At 41.8% G+C, this 20,127-nt stretch overlaps 2 protein-coding genes across 3 annotated transcripts in view; both read left to right on the top strand.

Moving 5' to 3' along the window:
• The window catches only part of LOC139542197 (neural cell adhesion molecule L1-like), a 103,541-nt gene that overhangs the window by 80,333 nt on the left and 3,081 nt on the right, over positions 1 to 20,127 (top strand). For both annotated transcript variants that reach the window (XM_071347340.1, XM_071347341.1), the window contains 11 exons: positions 772 to 969; positions 8,934 to 9,004; positions 9,212 to 9,437; positions 10,042 to 10,157; positions 10,461 to 10,680; positions 11,032 to 11,154; positions 11,627 to 11,803; positions 12,098 to 12,211; positions 13,643 to 13,792; positions 14,704 to 14,835; positions 19,938 to 20,010. In XM_071347340.1, the coding sequence (XP_071203441.1) occupies positions 772 to 969; positions 8,934 to 9,004; positions 9,212 to 9,437; positions 10,042 to 10,157; positions 10,461 to 10,680; positions 11,032 to 11,154; positions 11,627 to 11,803; positions 12,098 to 12,211; positions 13,643 to 13,792; positions 14,704 to 14,835; positions 19,938 to 20,010 (1,600 nt within the window). The remainder of the gene's footprint in view (positions 1 to 771; positions 970 to 8,933; positions 9,005 to 9,211; positions 9,438 to 10,041; positions 10,158 to 10,460; positions 10,681 to 11,031; positions 11,155 to 11,626; positions 11,804 to 12,097; positions 12,212 to 13,642; positions 13,793 to 14,703; positions 14,836 to 19,937; positions 20,011 to 20,127) is intronic.
• On the top strand, positions 3,199 to 5,637 carry LOC139542199 (zinc finger BED domain-containing protein 4-like). Its single transcript, XM_071347343.1, has 2 exons — positions 3,199 to 4,648; positions 4,781 to 5,637. The coding sequence occupies exons 1-2, from the start codon at positions 3,762 to 3,764 to the stop codon at positions 5,112 to 5,114; spliced, it is 1,221 nt and encodes a 406-aa protein (XP_071203444.1). The 5' UTR covers positions 3,199 to 3,761; the 3' UTR covers positions 5,115 to 5,637.

The following is a 20,127-nucleotide window of genomic DNA, read 5'->3' on the forward strand; positions in this document are numbered from 1 at the left end:
GGACTGTGAAGCAACACAAACATAGGTACAGACACATGCATACACACACACACACACGATAGCATACGCACTATATACACACGTACACATGGATGTTGTACTGTATATATGTGGTAGTGGTGGAGTAGGGGCATTAGGGCCTTGGCAGCAGCTAATGGGGATCCATAATAAATACAAATACACAACTGACACTGATACTAGATCTGGGTTCAAGTAGGCTTTGTTTTCTTCCAAACTCTTGATTGACCTTGCCTGGCACACTGTAGCCAATGTAATAGCCCCGTCATTGCAAACTGCAAACCCCACCTATCTGTCTCTCCAGGCAAGCTCAATCAAATGCTAAAAGTATTTTTAAAAAAAATTAAAAACTATTTGAACCCAGGTCCAATTGATACTAGACCACTGTGATGCTTTTAACTATAAACCCATAGCCATCATATCATGTATCTCTCCATGGGAGAGTGAGGTCCTGTTTCTAATGTAGTTTTCAGTGTAGATGACCACAGCTGTCTGGGTCTGGGGACAGAATGGACCCTCTTGCCTGCCTTTGATAACCAGATCACTTTGAGGCTTTGCGCTTTGAATTACCAACCCCATATCGTATCATGTTATATTATTGCATCTCTCCTGAGAACATGAAAACTTGCTATCTCGTTACATGGACTGTGATTTCTCCATTGTCACATATTACTTCATATCTTCTGCTTAGTGGCATTGACACTGATGCTCTCTCTCTCTCTCTCTCTCTCTCCCCCCCATCCTTCTCGCCAGAGTTTCGGGTGGAGTTTAAGGATCCCGTTTCTAACGAGTGGAGTTGGGAGGAGCTGAAACGTGTTAGTGGAACCAAAGAGAGTGTGAACCTTGCCCTGCAGCCCTATGTGTCCTACCGTTTCCGGGTCATCTCCATCAACGACATCGGGAAGAGTGATCCCAGCACGCCTTCTGACCTTCACAGCACGCCACCTCAAGGTTAGACACACCTATCAAGTGTGTTTGTGTGTGTGTGTGCGTAAAAAAATGAAATGCCTGGTAGTTTCAAGTTATGCACTAGAGTCTTTACATCTGCTAGTACCTAGGCTATATACAACCGCTGTATAGTCCTGTAGATACGTTTATTTTTTTTAAATACCGTGGTATAGAAGGATTAAAATTGGGACACATGAACAAAACCTGTAGTGCCATTTTATCAATGCCTCAGGTCGACATGTAGATATGTCAATGGTGAGAATGCTATTTTAGTTTTGGGTCATGGCTTCTCCTGTGTTGGGTCAACATGGCCCCCAAAAAAACTTAAAATGTATATATTGGTTTGGGGAACTCATTTAATCCACAGCCAAAACCATATGTTCTTTGATTTTACCTTTATGATCGCAACAATGAGGAAAAACGTCAAAAATCACAGTAAACATTTTTTTTCCCAGTGGTGTATACAAAGTTACCTTTTCACTCTCACCTTAAATATTGTTATATAAACCAGATGATAGACGAACCAGGATATATTTCTACACCAATACAAAGGAACACTTTTATCACTATGTCACAACATATACGCATGTGATAAAGAGATTATTGCTCAATAAGCTTTTTATTAAATCTCTAAATCAACAGGTTAAGGTGTTCACACTAGGCAGAGCCCCTTCAAATTAGTAGCAAGCCAACAAAATTATAAAAGAAAAGTAACGAGTTAACTTACAGAGAGAGAGGTTCAATCCAACAGAGATTCCCCTGTTCTTCACTAACTAAAAATGTATTATTATTATTTTATAAATACGAGTACAAAAATAGTGTTAAACAGGGTAATGGCTTATATGCAGGCTAAAAGAGACAGTGGCATGGAAGCTTTATACATCCTCCCTTGTGTACTTGTAACAATTAACAAACACTAAGTTTCAAGTTGATAAAGTGGAGAGATATTGAGGATGCACAAGGTCGAGATTTTCTCCTCCATCTTTTGACGTATCGCTTAACTCAAACTTGGTAGAGACTGACGTGATGAAAATACGTTCTGAGTTTTGAGTCAATCGGATTTACGGTTCATGAGAAAAATCGAATATGTCGCACCTTATGTGTTTGAGGCAAATTTGTTCCTTATGATGAGAAACACTGATATACCAAGGTTCGTGGTTGTACATAATAAAACGGGGCGACAGGGCTGAGCCTTAGACTTTGAATGCTTATTATAGCGCCACCTATGGGCCAATCGGTGCTGTTTTTGGTATCTGAGTAGCAGTGTTGATATACTTTGATATTACCAAAGTAGAAAACATTTTACCAATCGGGCATTGAGATTTTGCGACAAAGGCAGAAGAGTAATAAGAAAGAAAGAAAAATTACATTAAAAACAATAGGTTTGCTTGCAATTTCGCTGCCAAAATCTATCAATGCAGATATGTTCCAATGGCCCTAATCTCCCATATACAGTGAGGTCTGAAATGATTGACACCCTTTCTAAAGATGAGTGAAAATAACTGTATAAAATGAATAATTCAAATACTGAGCTATATTGTATCCTAAACATTTTTATAGCTTTTTACTAATACAATTGCTCAGAGAAAGAGATTTTGTTTAAGAAGTAATTTTTTCCCCCATCTCATAGGTAGGGGTGAAAAATGATTGACACCCATGTTTTCAATAACTTTCAATATCTCACCTTGCGAGGATAATGGCACTGAGCCTTTTTCTAAAATGTTTTATGAGTTAGAGAACACATTGTGTGAGGATCTTAGACCATCCCTCTATACAGAATCATGAACACGTATGGTTTGAGTTGAAGAGGGCAGTCCAGCGCAGACAAAGGATATCCTTGCAAGGTGAGGTATTAAAAGGAATTGAAAATAGGGGTGTCAATCATTTTGACCCCTACCATTTTGAGGAGAAAAAAGTATTACTTGTGAAACAAAATCTCTTTCTCTGATCAATTGTATTAGTATAAAATAATATAATTTCCCAATTTTTTTAGCATACAATACAGCTCAGTATTTGAATGATTTATTTTATACAGTTATTTTTGCTCATCTTTACCGAGGGTGTCAATAATTTCTGACCCCACTGTACAGTATATAGTGAAACTAGCTCTAACGTGGCTGTTTATTAGTGAAGGGACGTTCGTGAACGAGTTGGCTCTAGGAGCCGGCTCTTGTAGGTTAACGTTGGGAGCCGGCTTGCATATCAGAAGAGCCGAATCTATTTATAAAAATTAAGATGTGAATAATCAACAGATTTAAATTATTAGAATTAACTAATTCAGAGAATGAAAAAATAAATGAAATAATATAGGCCTAAATGCTCAAGCGCAAACATTCGTTCTGACTGTCTGCTCAGACTAACAGCCTCACCTGTAGTTCCTGTCAATCAGACACGCAGTGTCAACCAATGAACCAAAGATGCGTGAGGGAGGGCCGAGCCAACTCACTCAGTCACACACTTAGCAGCCGAGGAGAGAGAGGAAGGACAGCTGTGAAAACAACAGCTGGAAAATGAGTCGGAAGCACAGTAGCATTTGGATGCATTTTAATAATGTAGACAATGTCAGAGCACAGTGTAGAATTTGCCAAAACAAAATCTCATATAAAGCCGGTTCTACGCACAACTTACACTGGCATATGTGAACTGTGCACCCAACTGTGAAGCTACCTGTAGCGGAGCTTCGAGAAACTAGCGGGCCTGCTAGTGATAGTGGTGGAGCCAGCACCTCCACACGTGGAGATGTATCCACTCAGTCAAGTAGGTCTACTCTGCGACCCACAGCAACGCAGTCTTCTATGGACCAGTTTATGCCAAAGTCTATGTCTGTAGCAAAACAAGGCCAAATTGATATTGCATTGGCTAAAATGATTGCCACCGATTTCCAGCCATTTTCGATTGTGGAGGACAGAGGTTTTAGAAATTATAGCAATAGTCTAAATCCAATTTACACAATTCCAAGCAGGAAAACCTTTTCAAAATCACTTATTCCACAGCTGTATGAGAGCACACAGGCTTCAGTGCGGGAAAGAGTCCAAAAAGCTACTGCAGTTTGCCTTACCACTGACTGCTGGACATCAAGGGTAACCACTTCTTACATGTCGGTTACATGTCACTTCATTGAAGATTTTTCGATGTCTAGCTGTCTTCTGGACTGCTTTGAGTTCAGCGACAGACACACCTCAGAGAACTTGGCAGAGAAACTGTTGAGAGTGGCCAGAGAATGGCAAGTAGATGGAGAAGTGGTCTGTTGTGTTAGCGACAATGTAGCTAACATAACCAAAGCAATGAACATTTTAAAATGGACCTATCATCCATGTCTTGCCCACACAATCAACCTGATTGTAAGAGATGCTCTGAAGGTGAAGAAGCCCACTGTGGACAAAGTGAAAGCAGCTGTGGAATACTTCCACAGGAGCACAGTAGGTGCTGAAAAACTAAAGTCTACACAACGCCAGATGGGGGTGCCTGAGCTGAGGCCTAAACAAGACTGCACTACAAGGTGGAATTCAACATTTTACAAGTTGAAGCGGTTTCTTGAGTCAAAGGATGCCATCATCTCTACCCTGGCCATTGCCAATGCACCTGTTGATGCTCTGACCCAAGAGGAATGGGAGGTGGTTGAGGAGGTGTGCAGAGTCCTGGAACCCTTTGAGCAGGTCACTGTGGAGATCAGTGGAGAGAGGTACAGTAAGCAGTTATTACTACATCATTATTTAATCCAGTATTATATATGTATATGAGCAGTAGATGATAATGTGGTATCAGTAGACAAAACATGAACCTGAACTAATAAGTTACTGTTCTCTCTTTTCAGCTATGTGACAGCCTCAAAAATGATACTCCTGTGTAAGGGTCTGCAGCGAATCACAGCCAGCCGCCAGAGAGAATCAAATGTAACCACAGGACATGTGACAGAGTTGATGGACACCCTATGTTCATCAATGGACAGAAAGTTCCACAGAATGGAATATAATAACGTGCTATCAGAAACCGCTGCAATTGACCCCAGGTTTAAGAAGTTAGCCTTCAGTGATGCCAGAGCGATTGATGAGGCTCTTCAAAGAATAACCTCCGCAGCAGGGAGGGACAGCCCCAGCAGTCAGCTGGCTCAGGCACCAGGGCAACAGGAAGACGAGGGATCAAAGTGAGCAGAAGAACCAGCAGTAGTGCCACAAACGTCTGCTGTTTGGATGCTGTTTGACGAGAGAACAACTGGGGATGCAGCACGAAGGAATCCCTCAGCAGATGCCATAATTGAGGTCCGATCCTATTTGGAGGAGTCCCTCTGAGCCCCTCTGAGCTGGTGGAAGAACAAGGCCTGTCTACCCACGGCTTACTAAAGTCATGACAGGGAGACTCTGCATAGTGGCCACATCCCTTCCCTCTGAGAGGGTCTTCTCGAAAACGGTACTAATAATTACAGAGAGAAGAAACCGCATCAGCCCCTCGAAAGTGAGGCAGCTTGCATTTCTGGATGCAAATCTCTCATAAAAGCTAAATATGGTCAGCATTGCTGTGTGCTGCTGGTTATAACATGGCAATAAAGAAGAGAGAGAAAAGAGGGACCAGTTTAATGTTTTAAGTGGCATGCTGCAGTTTTACACATTGTTATTAATTTTTATTTGACATGGTGCAATGTTCTATTATTATGTTGTTCAGATTGTATTCGTTTTGAATTGTTACATTTATATGCACTTTGTTAATATACATTAAAGTTATACTTTAAATGCAAATGTTTAATAGCATTATTTTTCATAACAAACCAATGCATTTTTAAATGCATTGTGGTTAAGTTAGAGTGTGATTTCATTTAATCATTTAATTAGAATTGTTTTAATACCAATCATAGTCAAACTATCGCAAACGGTTTAACTTTAAAAAAATTCAAAACATATTTTTTTTAAAGAGCCGTTTGGGAGCCAAAAGAGCCGGCTCACTGAAAAGAGACGGAATGCCCATCACTACTGTTTATGAAACTAGCTCCCAACTATCTCTGAACCAAAGCTATTCAATGGAGTTTCAGTGTTTTAGCTGTCAGAAGCATGCAGTCAGTGGAACCGGAGTTTATTTGATCACACGGCACATCTATGGACTACACCTTCCTACTAAATACATTCCCAATATTGGCATTCCCGTTCCTGCTGACATCTAGCAAAATACTTTCATTTTCCAAGCTGTTTGAAAAATGTTCAGCGCTTACCTCTTTTTGTGTTTTTTTACACACACTCTTCTGAGCAGAAGAGACACTGAAGAGAGAGACATGAGAAGTCTCTAATCCTGCATCTCAGTTGTCCATTCCTAGATTTGAGTATGACACACTCTTACCAGGGTCATCTCTTAGTCCTTTTCATGTTGGCATCATTCTCGCAGCGCATTAGACCGGTGACAATGAGCCTTTTAAAGTCCTTTTCCCTAACGTTTGCAGTGATCACATTCACAGTAAACACTACCCATGTGGAGTTCAATAACAACACTTAGTCTGTTACGGTGCCATAACGCAGCTCTGATTGATTCCCAACCTTTGCCGTGTTTAGATGGAGCCACAGTTGTAAGACCCAGACAGCACAAACGGCAAATGTTCTGACCTATTTGTGTCATAGTCACAGGAGAACAAACATCAGAGTGTATAAAAGACGGGAACTAGACTTGGCACCATTGAAACATCAACAGGCAGTGAGAAAGACTTTCTGTACCGAGACAAAGGGGGACATATTGAGACGTTATAGTGAGACATGTTGAGATATGATGCTGGAGGTGTGTGCCACTATTGTCCTGGGCCTTCTCCCTTTTACCTCTGAGGAACTCCTGAGATCATTGGAGCGGCGCAGCCTCAATCAGATTCTGGGTGTCTATTGTTGAGAGTTCAGACCGTCCTTCCTGTGAGTTGATGCTGATGTTATCGCACAGTTTATGGATAGGTCTCTTGTGCCTGTTAGTACCCAGAACAACTCCCTTGACGTCACCCAGTTCCATAACTTCAGACGAACATGCTTCAGGATCATCTCTAACTTGACTCTACATGACAATAACACATGGAACTCAGTAATACCCGTCCCTGTTACTGAGGTCCTCCTGACAACATGCCCAGATTGTGTCTCCTCACTCTGCAGAGAAGCACTGAGGCTGGGAAGCCTCTCCAAAGCTCTTGGAGTAGGTGAAGGGAGCTCGCTCACTGCTGTGGAACCAACGAGTACAATAGGGTTTCTTGCAGCTTCGCTGGGATTGGCATAGGGTGTTGGGGGGTCCGTTGGTGGATTTTTACCATTTGTTTTTGGATTTGTAATGTCTTACTCATTGTTAGGAATTTTGGTCCAAATTGGATGTTGGGTACTATATTTATTGAATATTGTCTAAATCCTATGAATTATAAGGGCAATTTTGGGTGCAATCAATTAGCTAATTTCTCAGATCAAATTATTTATCAACAAAATAATGTTGTAGGAATGCATGCCTTATCAGTTTCTAACTACAGAAATGATTTCAGAACAATCTTAGTGGGCGTCAGGGCTTGCTGAAATGACATGGAATGACTCACATGACAATGTCCGCTCACTGTTTTGCTGCTCCCAAACGTAAAGCTTTGGTGATTCACATTTAATTCAAGGAGGTTTCACGAGCAAAACCCTTTATTGATCGGCTTGGCTACTTGGCGAATGCATTGGGAAGCTATGCTTGGTTTTTAAGCAAATGAAACAAAAAGCATTTGTTTTTTTATATTTCTAAATATGAGGTTCACAGGCACAAAAAGCACATGGGCACTGGGCGCCATTGGCCGGATAGGCTGCGTTTCCATTCTCAAAATCCATGCCATTGCCAACTGTGTTACCGCTGATCTTAAATCTCCCCATTTGCGATGCCTGAAATATGCACATTGGTGCATTTTTTAAGGACACAGCTCAGATATTGTCACCCCTCCCACCTGATGTAAGACAAATGCAATGGTTTCCTGTCATGTTTCTTAAAAGTGACACAGTAAATAATATCACATTATGTATCCATGTAATCAGTAGACTTCAGGGAACACTTCATTTAATAAAATACAAAATCAAAATTTGACTGCGATTTCTTAAGGTTTCTCATCATTGTTGCGATCATAAAGGAAAAAACAAAATTCCTTATGGTTTTGGTTGCTGATTTTAATTATTTCCCCAAACCAATACATATATTTTAAGCTATTTTGAGACCACATAGATCCAACTCAGGAGAAGCCATGAACCAAACCAAATGCAGATAAATGCATTTTCACGATTGACCTATACGGGGCTCAAAGCCCGACCTTAGGCTTTGATGAAATGGCACTTTTTTTTTACAAGTATGCCAATTTTAATACCAAAGTGAACAATGTGGTCTTTTTTTGGAGTTTATAACCTGGACTAATAGTGAATATAGTGTATTATTATCTGCATGTAGACCTACAGTCCTTCCTAACATGGATTGAACATCCAAACGTTCTCTATCTGCAGGGTCAGGGAGTAACTGATTGCATGTAATCTGATTACAAAAAAATTACTGTAATCGGTTACGTTACCAGCAAAAATATTGTAATCGGATTACAGATACTTTTGAAAAACTAGATGATTACTTCATGGATTACATTTAAATTCAGAAAGGATGCTTGCAAAAAAATACATTATGGCAGCCTTCTGCTTTCTCAATGACATTCAATTCAGCATTGAAAAAAGACACACGTTTAAGTTTGTTCCACCTGAGCGAGTCTGACCACAAGACAGAGACCACTATGATGACACACCAAATGCGTTTGATGAATCCTTTTTTTGTCTTCTTCTAATGCCTCTTAAGGGGAAAGCAATCCAAAAGTAACAAAGTATTTGGGGTAATCCAAAAATTAAGTTACTGATTACAATTTTGGACAGGTAACTAGTAACTGTAACGAATGCCATTTAGAAAGTAACCTACCCAACTCTGCATATCTGATTTGGGATTCCACCCCTTTCCCCCCTCCACAGCTCCAGACAACAACCCTGAGGATGTGAGGAGTGAGTCTACAGACCCAGACACCCTGGTCATCACATGGGAGGTAAGACTCTTTCTTATGTTAGACTGTTCTGTCACCTTTTACATGAATGTTCCACCGAAAATGGAAAATGTGTTCATTAAAAAAGAATTGGAGAAAAACGTTGACAAGACAGAAAATGGTAGGCTAAACTTGTGTACCTGAAGCTCATCCCAAAAGGGGATTGTGTGTACTCACATTCTGATTGGCTCCTGTCCCGGTCTGTCACAGGAAATGGACAGGCGTGTGTTCAACGGACCGGAGTTCCACTACAAGGTGTTCTGGAGGAGGGTAGTAGGTGACGGCCCCACCTGGCACTATAATGTCACCACTGAGCCACCGTACATCGTTACTGAAGTGGGCAACTTCTCAGCCTTCGAGATCAAAGTACAGGCTGTCAATCAGAAAGGGGAGGGACCTGAGCCAGACCCTGTCATTGGCTACTCTGGAGAGAATGGTGAGATGTTGTTTTAGAATTCTGTCTTTCTTTAATGATCTCTTTCTTTCTCTCTCTCCCATCTCTATCTTTCTTTCTTTATCACTCTCTCTGACTCTCTCACAGACTCTGTATATATCTCTTTATCTTCTCTCTTTCTGTCTCTTCCTCTTTCTCTGTTCTTTCTCCTCTCTGTCTTTCTCTCTCCCTCTCCCTCTATCCCCTACTCTCTCTTTCTCTCGATCTCTCAATTCAATTCAATTCAAGGGGCTTTACTGGCATGGGAAACATATGTTAACATTGCCAAAGCAAGTAAATTAGATTATATATAAAAGTGAAATAAACAATAAAAATGACCGTAAACATTACACTCACAGTGTAATATCTAATCAAGCCTCTCTCTGCCCTCTTTTTCTCTCCCTCTCGTTCCTGTTCTCGTTCTCTCTCTTGTTCTCTCTCTCCTCTTTATCTCCCTCTAATGACTATCAATTAGTCTATTGTGTTTAGGCCTACTGGTAAACAGTACAATAATAAGCATTCAAGTGATTATGATGCTGAGCAAGATAATGGCTCTCTCGCCTCCCTCCCTCCCTCCCTCCCTCCCTCCCTCCCTCCCTCCCTACAGTCCCCCTGGAGGCTCCTATGGATGTGGGTGTTGTGCTGCTCAACAGTACAGCCATCAGGGTAACATGGGCAGCAGTGGACAGAGATACTGTCAGAGGACACCTACTGGGATACAAGGTACTTGCAGGTCATTCATTGTTTGTGTCCAGCTCTGGCACTCAGTGGTTACGTTTTTCTCATTTTCACCCATGACCCATGACCCCTGTAACCTCTTCCCTACTATGTGTGTCAGATAAACATTACATTATGGTTACATAGAGCCTTATAACCCATTATAACCTCTTCCCTCCGGGATTTTCCTGACGAGGTTTGGCTCTAGGTGCCACTACCCGGGGCCGCACACATCATGAACATGACATTATAGCTACATAAAGCTACATAGAGCATTATTAACCCATTATAACTTCTTCTATCCACCAGATCCACCTGACAAGGTTCGGCTCCAGGGGCCACCACCGGGGCCGGAGGGCCAGAGAGCCAGAGAGCAGCATGGTGGTGGAGACAGGGGCCAACGAGGAGAAGAGGGTCCTGGGGGGCCTTAGACCCTACTCCCACTACGCCCTCACAGTCACTGTGTTCAACAGCAAGGGAGAGGGGCCCCCCTCCGACCCCCCCCTGTCCTTCAGTACCGACGAGGGAGGTGAGAGAAAGAAGAGAGTGGGTGGGGTGAAGGAAAGGAGAGGGAGGGAGGGGGGAGGTGGAAGGGAGGTGGTGGAGGGAGAGGAGGGGAGGGGAGGGTGGCATTTTGAGTGAGAGGTAAATGGAGCAGAAGGAGAGATGAGGGAGGGAGATGGGAAAGAATGGATAGATGAAATAGAAAAAAGGTCAAATAAAGCAAAGTGCCATTACATTTGTGGGGGATGAAAAGATCACAAAAAGAGATACTTAAACTAAATACAAGTATGGCCTTTGGTGCGTGAGTAATGGAGACAAAGATAGCGTGCGCTGCAGTGGAAGCATATATAATCAAGCCTGTCTGTGTCCCTGTCAGCTCCTGGCCCCCCCATGTCTCTCCACCTGGAAAGCCCTGCAGAGACAGAGATGACCCTTCACTGGACCCCCCCTGCTCAGCCCAACGGGGTTCTCAAAGGATACCTGCTGCAGTATCAACAGAGTGGGTATCTTTCTTTACCTCTCCCTCTTTCTGGATATCTTTCTATCTTTGTCGTCTATGGTACCTATACCTCCATCTGCACCTTCATTGTATATGCTTCTCTGTCTTGTAAAAGACAATAATGCCTCTTGACGAGTCAATAGCCATCTTGTCACTGAACATCGGTGACACTGACATATTGTTGATGTATCACCAGTCACTACTGGAGATGGCTAGTGGTAATACTATCAATCAATCAATCAATCAATAATTAGCCGTCCATACTTCAGACTCAGAGCATCAATGCTAAATCAACATCCGTTAGTCTAATTCAGAGACAAACTTCAAATGTTATAGATTAAGTCCAAGGTAGTCTCTCCGCCGACATATATTTTCCCGCTTTGAGACCGCATGCGACTCTAAATCAGAGACAAACCTATAACATAGTTGATGGACCGTGATTGATTGACTGTTCCTGGATCTCTTTTTGTAGTCGTGGAGAGTGATGACAGCCCGGTGCAGGTGGAGACCATAGACGACCACACGCTGACCAAACTGACCCTGAAGCAGCTGGACCCCAAGAGCCGTTACCGCTTCTACCTGAGGGGGCGCACCTCGGCCGGGGACGGAGAGCCCATAACAAGGGAGGGCGCCACCACGCTGGACGGAGGTAGAACTGCAGGAGGATTAGGATTAGATCAATTTTTCTTCTTTATTGTCCATGCAATGTGGAATTTTGTCATCGGCTTCACAAACATAAAAACAGACATTAAAACATCCTGTTTACTGATGTGTTTATCACAATGTAGTTACATTGTGGAGTATTAGGGGTTAAGAAATATTATTACACTGAGTTGGTTAACACTAACAGGATGTGGCTCCGTTTGTTGGTGCAAAACTGATCATTTGAAATTGTGAAGGAGGGTAAGAGAGAATATAATTACCCCTTCTCAACCCGTTCCAGCTCCTCCGTCCAACATCAGCTTGGCTGTAGGTGAGAAGTCTGTTAACCTGAGCTGGGTGCCAGGCCAGAGACACAGGAGTGTGGGCTTCCAGGTCCAGTACCTCAACAAGAACAGTAAGCTACCAGCCGACCAACAGTATGCCTGTGGGAAAACCAAACACATTTGTCATTTCTTTCACTCCCCTGTCTGTAAGCCATAAAAAAATATATACACTACCATTCAAAAGTTTGGGGTCACATAGAAATGTAGAAATGTGACCCCAAACCAGAATAGAAAGAGGAGTGGGAGGCCCTGGTGCACAACTGAGCAAGAGGACAAGTACATTAGAGTGTTTAGTTTGAGAAACTATAGAAGGACGGCCTCATTGTAATGGCTGGAATGGGATAAATGGAACGGAGTCAAACGTGGTTTCCATATGTTTGATGTGTTTGAAACCGTTCAATGTATTCCATTTCAGCCATTACTATGATCTCCCTCCTCACAAGTCCTCAACTGGCAGCTTCATTAAACAGTACCCGCAAAACACCAGTCTCAACGTCAACAGTGAAGAGGCGACTCCGGGATGCTAGCCTCTAGGCAGAGTTGTAAAGAAAAAGCCATATCTCAGACTGGCCAATAAAAATAAAAGATTAAGATGGGCAAAAGAACACAGACACTGGACAGAGGAACTCTGCCAAGAAGCTCAGCATCCCGGAGTCGCCTCTTCACTGTTGACGTTGAGACTAGTGTTTTGTGGGTACTATTTAATGAAGCTGCCAGTTGAGGACTTGTGAAGCGTCTGTTTCTCAAACTAGACACTAATGTACTTTTGTACTAATGTCCTCTTGCTCAGTTGTGCACCGGGGCCTCCCACTCCTCTTTCTATTCTGGATAGAGCCAGTTTTCTCTGGTCTGTGAAGGGAGTAGTACACAGCGTTGTACGAAATCTTCAGTTTCTTGGCAATTTCTCACATGGAATAGCCTTCATTTCTCAGAACAAGAATAGACTGATGAGTTTCAAAAGAAAGTTATTTGTTTCTGGCCATTTTGAGCCTGTAATCGAACCCACAAATGCTGATGCTCCAGATACTCCAGAACTAGTCTAAAGAAGGACAGTTTTATTGCTTCTTTAATCAGAACAACAGTTTTCAGCTGTGCTAACATAATTGCAAAATGGTTTTCTAATGACCAATTAGCCTTTTAAAATGATAAACTTGGATTAGCTAACACAACGTGAATTGGAACACAGGAGTGATGGTTGCTGATAATGGGCCAATGTAGATATTCCATTCAAAATCAGCCGTTTCCAGCTACAATAGTCATTTACAACATTAACAATGTCTATACTGTATTTCTGATCATTTTTATGTTATTTTAATGGACACATTTTTATGGACAAATGTGCTTTTCTTTCAAAAACAAGGATATTTCTTAGTGACTCCGAACTTTTGAACGGTGGTGTATATATTTTGTCAATTTACATGTGTGAACCACCCTCTCATTTTTACTGAATAAATACATAGAAGGAATATAATAAACAAATAAATGTTTTATTTTGTCTCCAGGCGGTGGAAAGTGGAAGCAGTCTGAGAAGCTGAACTCGTCCCAGTCATTCTACCAGCTGAAGGGTCTGACCCCAGGATCACAGTACCGGCTCAGATTCACCTTCAGCAACAACACCTTCTGGGAGACAGAGATCAGGACCGAGGGAGCAGGTAGACCTACACACACCTAGATACACACCTAAATACACACATGATTCACTTTCAACAATAACACCTTCTGAGATCAGAACCGAGGGAGCAGGTAGTAAGAAAACACACACACAATGACGCAGGCAGGCACACCAGAGGGGGCTGATGGGAGGAGCTATAGAAGGACGGGCTCATTGTATTGGCTGGAATGGGATAAATGGAACGGAGTCAAACGTGGTTTCCATATGTTTGATGTGTTTGAAACCGTTCCATGTATTCCATTTCAGCCATTACTATGAGCCCGTCCTCCTATAGCTCCTCCCACCAGCCTCCCTTGACACACCCTCCTCTGGGCCCACTGCTGTGTCTGACAGCAGCCCTCTGCTGCAGCTCTATCGGTGTGAAGAGCTTTTTTGTTTAAATGTCCTAGATGAACGAGACTAAATGGCAAAGCTTCCAGCCGCTAAATGAAATGCTCCATTAGTGGTATTTGTTTGGGGCATATTGGACTGTATTGCCTACATCTCTAGTGTAATGTCTGTTAGGTTAAGTGTGTGTGTGTGTGTGTGTGTGTGTGTGTGTGTGTGTGTGTGTGTGTGTGTGTGTGTGTGTGTGTGTGTGTGTGTGTGTGTGTGTGTGTGTGTGTGTGTGTGTGTGTGTGTGTGTGTGTGTGTGTGTGTGTGTGTGTGTGTGTGTGTGTGCGTGCGTGCGTGCGTGCGTGCGTGTGTGCGTGTGTGTCGACTGAGCCCCCGTGTGTAAGCTCCAGATCCACTCTCTCTCTTCTTAATCTCTTCTCTTCCTTTCATCCTTTCTTTCATCCCCCATCCCCCATCCCTCTCTCTCCGATCCCTCCCTCCCTGCTCTCTCGCTCTCTCTTCTCTCTCTCTCTTCTCTCTCTCTCGCTCTCTCTCTCGCTCTCTTTCTCTGTGTAGGAGTGGTGGATGTGCAGACAGGCTTTGCTACTCAGGGCTGGTTCATTGGGCTCGTGAGCGCCATCGTGCTGTTGCTGCTGGTACTGCTCATCCTCTGCTTCATCAAGAGGAGCAAGGGGGGAAAGTATTCAGGTAGGTCTAAATATAGCAACATGCACCAGACAAATAGAGAGTACTGAGTAAAGGGTCTGAACACTGATGTAAATGTGATTTTTCCGTTTTTTTGTTATAAATTTGCAACATTTTCTAAACTGTTTTTTTCAGTGTCATTATGGGGTATTGTGTGTAGATTGATGAGGGACAAAAACAATTGAATCTATTTTAGAATAAGGCAAAAAAAATAAGTAGCAAAATGTGGAAAACATCAAGGGGTCTGAATACTTTCTGAATGCACTGTATATTGTAGAATGTAGTTTGTAACAAGTCTCATATATAAGAATAGGACGTTTTAAAACGCTACATATACTAGATTGTTTGTGAGAAACCATACATGTCAGGCAGTTTGTAACAAATGTTATTTTTCTATTATTTTATTTAACCTTTATTTTGACAGTGACGAAATGTGGAGAACGAGGCAACTCAGGTTCAATACTTCAACAGCAAAGTTCGATAAGAGGGAAGTTTATGTAGTTTAAGTAGGGCCTTGTAAACAAAAAAGGGAGTAATGTAGAGATCTACAGGTTTTTAGCGAAGTTGTTATGAGAATTATGTTCTCAATGTTCATAAACTGAACTTCAATTAAACTACTCAGTCTGTTACCAAGAATTTATAAGGTTCTTGTTGAAATGAAACAGACAGAGGCCAGTCTACAATAGTCAGAATGTTTATTTACCAGAGCTCTGCCCATCCTTACATGTACATTGGTTTATATACCTCTCATTTCATCATAACTGTCCCTCTCAGACAATATAGTTCACAAGTCTTCTCCTTCTCATACATTGCCTGCCACCTGTTATACAATCTACTACAAGCCCAAGGTTTCTCCCCTCCCTGGGTGGGGAGACTTCCTCCCCTGTTATCAGTTCCACAGTGGTCACAAGTTGTCTGCCATAGTTCCTTGCCTGCTAACAGTCCCTCTTTCTTATGGACAAACATTATTTATCATTATACAGAGACAGGATAAAATTCTGTTAGTTATAGTTCTACGTTAAATGTATACATCATTTAGTCATTATTCATAAAGTTCATAACAGAAGTCCAGGCAAATCTTTTGACACAGGATACAGTGATGAGTATCAAAACTGTCGCCTGTAACAAAATGAAGGGCACTATGGTGGATGGCATCCGAAGGTTTATGAGTAGTAACAGCTGCACTTTGATAAATAATATCACCATAATCAAGAACAGATTAAAAAGGTTGACTGAATAATCTGCTTCCTACTGAAAAAGCAAACTTTTAAATCCTAGCTTCTTAACCAGCTCATCTATATGTTTTTTAAATGTTAAATCCATATCAATCCAAATGCCTAAGTATATACAGTTGAAGTTGGAAGTTTACATACACTTAGGTTGGAGTCATTAAAACTCATTTTTCAACCACTCCGAAGATTTCTTGTTAACAAACTATAGTTTTGGCAAGTCGGTTAGGACATCTATTTTGTGCATGACACAAGTAATTTTTCCAACAATTGTTTACAGACAACTGTATCACAGTTCCAGTGGGTCAGAAGTTTACATACACTAAGTTGACTGTGCCTTTAAACAGCTTGGAAAATTCCAGAAAATTATGTCATGGCTTTAGAAGCTTCTGATAGGCTAATTGACATCATTTGACTCAATTGGAGGTGTACCTGTGGATGTATTTCAAGGCCTACCTTCAAACTCAGTGCCTCTTTGCTTGACATCATGGGAAAATCAAAAGAAGTCAGCCAAGTCCTTGGGAGCAATTTCCAAATGCCTGAAGGTACCACGGTCATCTGTACAAACAATAGTACGCAAGTATAAACACCATGGGACCACGCAGCCGTCATACCGCTCAGGAAGGAGACGCTTTCTGTCTCCTAGAGATGGACGTATTTTGGTGTGAAAAGTGCAAATCAATCCCAGAACAACAGCAAAGGACCTTGTAAAGATGCTGGAGGAAACAGGTACAAAAGTATCTATATCCAGGGTAAAACGAGTCCAATATCGACATAACCTGAAAGGCCGCTCAGCAAGGAAGAAGCCACTGCTCCAAAACCGCCATAAAAAAGCCAGACTACGGTTTGCAACTGCACATGGGGACAAAGATCATACTTTTTGGAGAAATGTCCTCTGGTCTGATGAAACATAAATAGAACTGTTTGACCATAATGACCATCGTGATGTTTGGAGGAAAAAGGGGGAGGCTTGCAAGCCGAAGAACACCATCCCAACTGTGAAGCACTGGGGTGGCAGCATCATGTTGTGGGGATGCTTTGCTGCAGGAGGGACTGGTGCACTTCACAAAATATATGGCATCATGAGGAAGGACAATTATGTGGATATATTGAAGCAACATCTCAAGACATCAGTCAGGAAGTTAAAGCTTGGTCGCAAATGGGTCTTCCAAATAGACAATGACCCCAAGCATACTATCAAAGTTGTGGCAAAATGGCTTAAGGACAACAAAGTCAAGGTATTGGAGTGGCTATCACAAAGCCCAGACCTCAATGCTATAGAAAATTTGTGGGCAGAACTGAAAAAGCGTGTGTGAGCAAGGAGGCCTACAAACCTGACTCAGTTACACCAGCTCCGTCAGGAGGAATGGGCCACAATTCACCCAACTTATTGTGGGAAGCTTGTGGAAGGCTACCTGAAACGTTTGACCGAAGTTAAACAATTTAAAGGCAAATCTACCAAATTGAGTGTGTGTAAACTTCTGACCCACGGGAATGTGATGAAAGAAATAAAAGCTGAAATAAATCATTCTCTCTACTATTATTCTGACATTTCACATTCTTAAAATAAAGTGGTGATCCTAACTGACCTAAGACAGGGAATTTTGACTAGGATTAAATGTCAGGAATTGTGTAAAACTGAGTTTAAATCTATTTGGCTAAGGTGTATGTAAACTTCTGACTTCAACTGAATATGCGGGAACACATTTGATTGGAGAACCATCTAATGAGTGAACATTTAGTTCATTTGAAACATTCTTACGAGAGTTTGCCCGTTTTAACCTCAAGTTTTAAAACAAGGGATTCCTGCATAGCTATAAAATATGACTTTAGTTTTGACACAGCCAGATCAACAGTCGGGGTGTCATGGAAATTAGCACAAGGGACTCAAAGTCCCAGACCACATAGACAATTCCCAGAAATGCCTGTAGACAGCTGTCAGTGGGGCTTCTCTACCCTCACTCAGTAGTCCCAGACTACTCTAGTCTCCCAGAGACCATGGTACCTTTCTAGTAGTCCCAGACCACATAGACGTCATTTTATTTTTATGTTTTGTGTTATTGGTTTTATTATTTATTATTATTTTTATACAAATTCATTTAAATTGACAACTGAAATCAGTTGACATGTCCATCAATTGTTAACGGATGATGTGTCTCCTCCGGGGCAGCTCGCAGTAAGGGTCTGATCTGAGCAGGTCCTCGTCGTCTTTTGGTCAGACGGGAATTTCCCTCACGCTTTATAAAATGCGCCATCGGTTTTCCTCGCAGACCCTCACTGGAAAGCTCCGCAGGCAGAATCAATCATCTAGTTCACTGTGACGCCAAATTGTAGTGGAAATGACCACAAGGGACTCAAAGTCAAGCTTAAATGAATCAGTCTTTGTTATCAGCAAGCTGGAGAGATTCCAGCAAACTTAATGCACCATAGTACATGTCGGTTGAGAGCTTCGCCGGGGCAGTCTCATTAGTTCTCTTATATACTGCTTACACAGACAAGTTATATTTGCATGATTTAGCTTATTCATAATTAATTCATTCTTAACGTTTGGTTCCTGTATGTGACCGACCAATACATCACAAGGCTTCTTCTCTCCAAGCTGAGACCTTGAAACTGAGATATCCCTTTTGGTTCCCGGGACAATGTTCCCGGGTATACTAGCAATTGGCCTGAGGAGGAGGTCACAGTCACCTGCACGAACCAAGATAGAGGGAGAGGAGATGCTGTGTACAGTTCAGTGCTATCTCTTCAGACAACAACATTTTCACTCTCAGGGGCAACAGCATAAATAATAGTATCATCCGCATATAGATGAAGTTCCATTTTTACAGATTGACCAATGGTGTTTACATAAATAGTGTTCATTTATGTACTTCAAGAAATTCAGACTTAATCCTATCCATCACGATAGCCTGAGTTCTGTCACCAAGATAATCACGAAGGCGTCAGAGCTCAGGCGCATCGAGGACACCTTTTTCAATGAAATAGCATGATCAACAGTATCAAAAGCTTTTTACAGGTCCACAAACAAAGCATTTTTTACATTTTAGTCATTTAGCAGACACTCTTATGCAGAGTGACTTACTGTAGTGAGTGCATACATTTTCATATGTGTTTGTGCTGGTCCCCTGTGGGAATCAAACCCACAACCCTGGCGTTGCAAGTGCCATGCTTTACCAACTTAGCCACAAGCAGCACATTTCAGTTTAGTGTCTAAAGCATTGACAACTAAAGTGGTTGCTGTAATTGTGCTATGCCCAGCCCTGATTGATTTACATTCAAAATACATTTCTCAGATAAAAGAGAGCAAAGTTGTACGTTTAGCAAGGATTCGAGAATCGTAGTTAGACAAGGAAGCCCTGAAATGGGGCGACAGTGATTAAGATCACTACTATCTTGTGCTAATGGAGTGGCAGCACAAGAGCTGATTTCCATACAATTGGAATATTTCCTGATAACAATGTATAAAAAAACGAAAGGGTTATTGAGCCAACCATAATGGGCACTGCACACTTAACCAAACCAGGATCTGATCTGTCGGCCCCTGTGGATTTCCTGTCTATTGCTAGCAAAGCATCGAGGACTTATTTTTCTGTAAATAGTTGATCATTCAGCAAGTTTCCCCTATCAGCAACCAGCCCAATATCATTAAGAATAGGCTTAGAAGTTCACATACACAGTATCAGTCAAACAAATGATACGTAGCAGACCAGGTAGCTCTACAAAACCACAACACATATCCTCCTGAGTGCTAGTTCACTGCCTAGCCAGTATCTGTCATTACCAAACCCTCAGCCAGCTACTAGCTTAGAGAGGAGCATCTACTGATTAATGAACAGATACTGAAATGCAATAATCTCTCTCTTTCTCTCTCAGTCAAAGATAAGGAGGAGGGTCAGGTAGACTCTGAGGCGCGCCCTATGAAGGATGAAACATTCGGAGAGTACAGGTTGGTCTGTCTAATCAGATTATATATTGATTGTTATACATTGATCATTAATGAATATATCTTTACTAACTCAAGCCTGCAGATCATTTAATCATTTCATATTAGCACAGAGTTAAA

Source organism: Salvelinus alpinus, chromosome 17, assembly GCF_045679555.1.
Source record: "Salvelinus alpinus chromosome 17, SLU_Salpinus.1, whole genome shotgun sequence".
Taxonomy (NCBI): Eukaryota; Metazoa; Chordata; class Actinopteri; order Salmoniformes; family Salmonidae; genus Salvelinus; species Salvelinus alpinus.

Excerpts from the sequence above, each read along its gene's own strand:
- LOC139542199 (XM_071347343.1), top strand. The coding sequence starts at position 3,762 with ATGGACCAGTTTATGCCAAAGTCTATGTCTGTAGCAAAACAAGGCCAA. Across the intron at positions 4,649-4,780 it reads GTGGAGATCAGTGGAGAGAG|CTATGTGACAGCCTCAAAAA; the intron begins GTACAGTAAGCA and ends CTCTCTTTTCAG.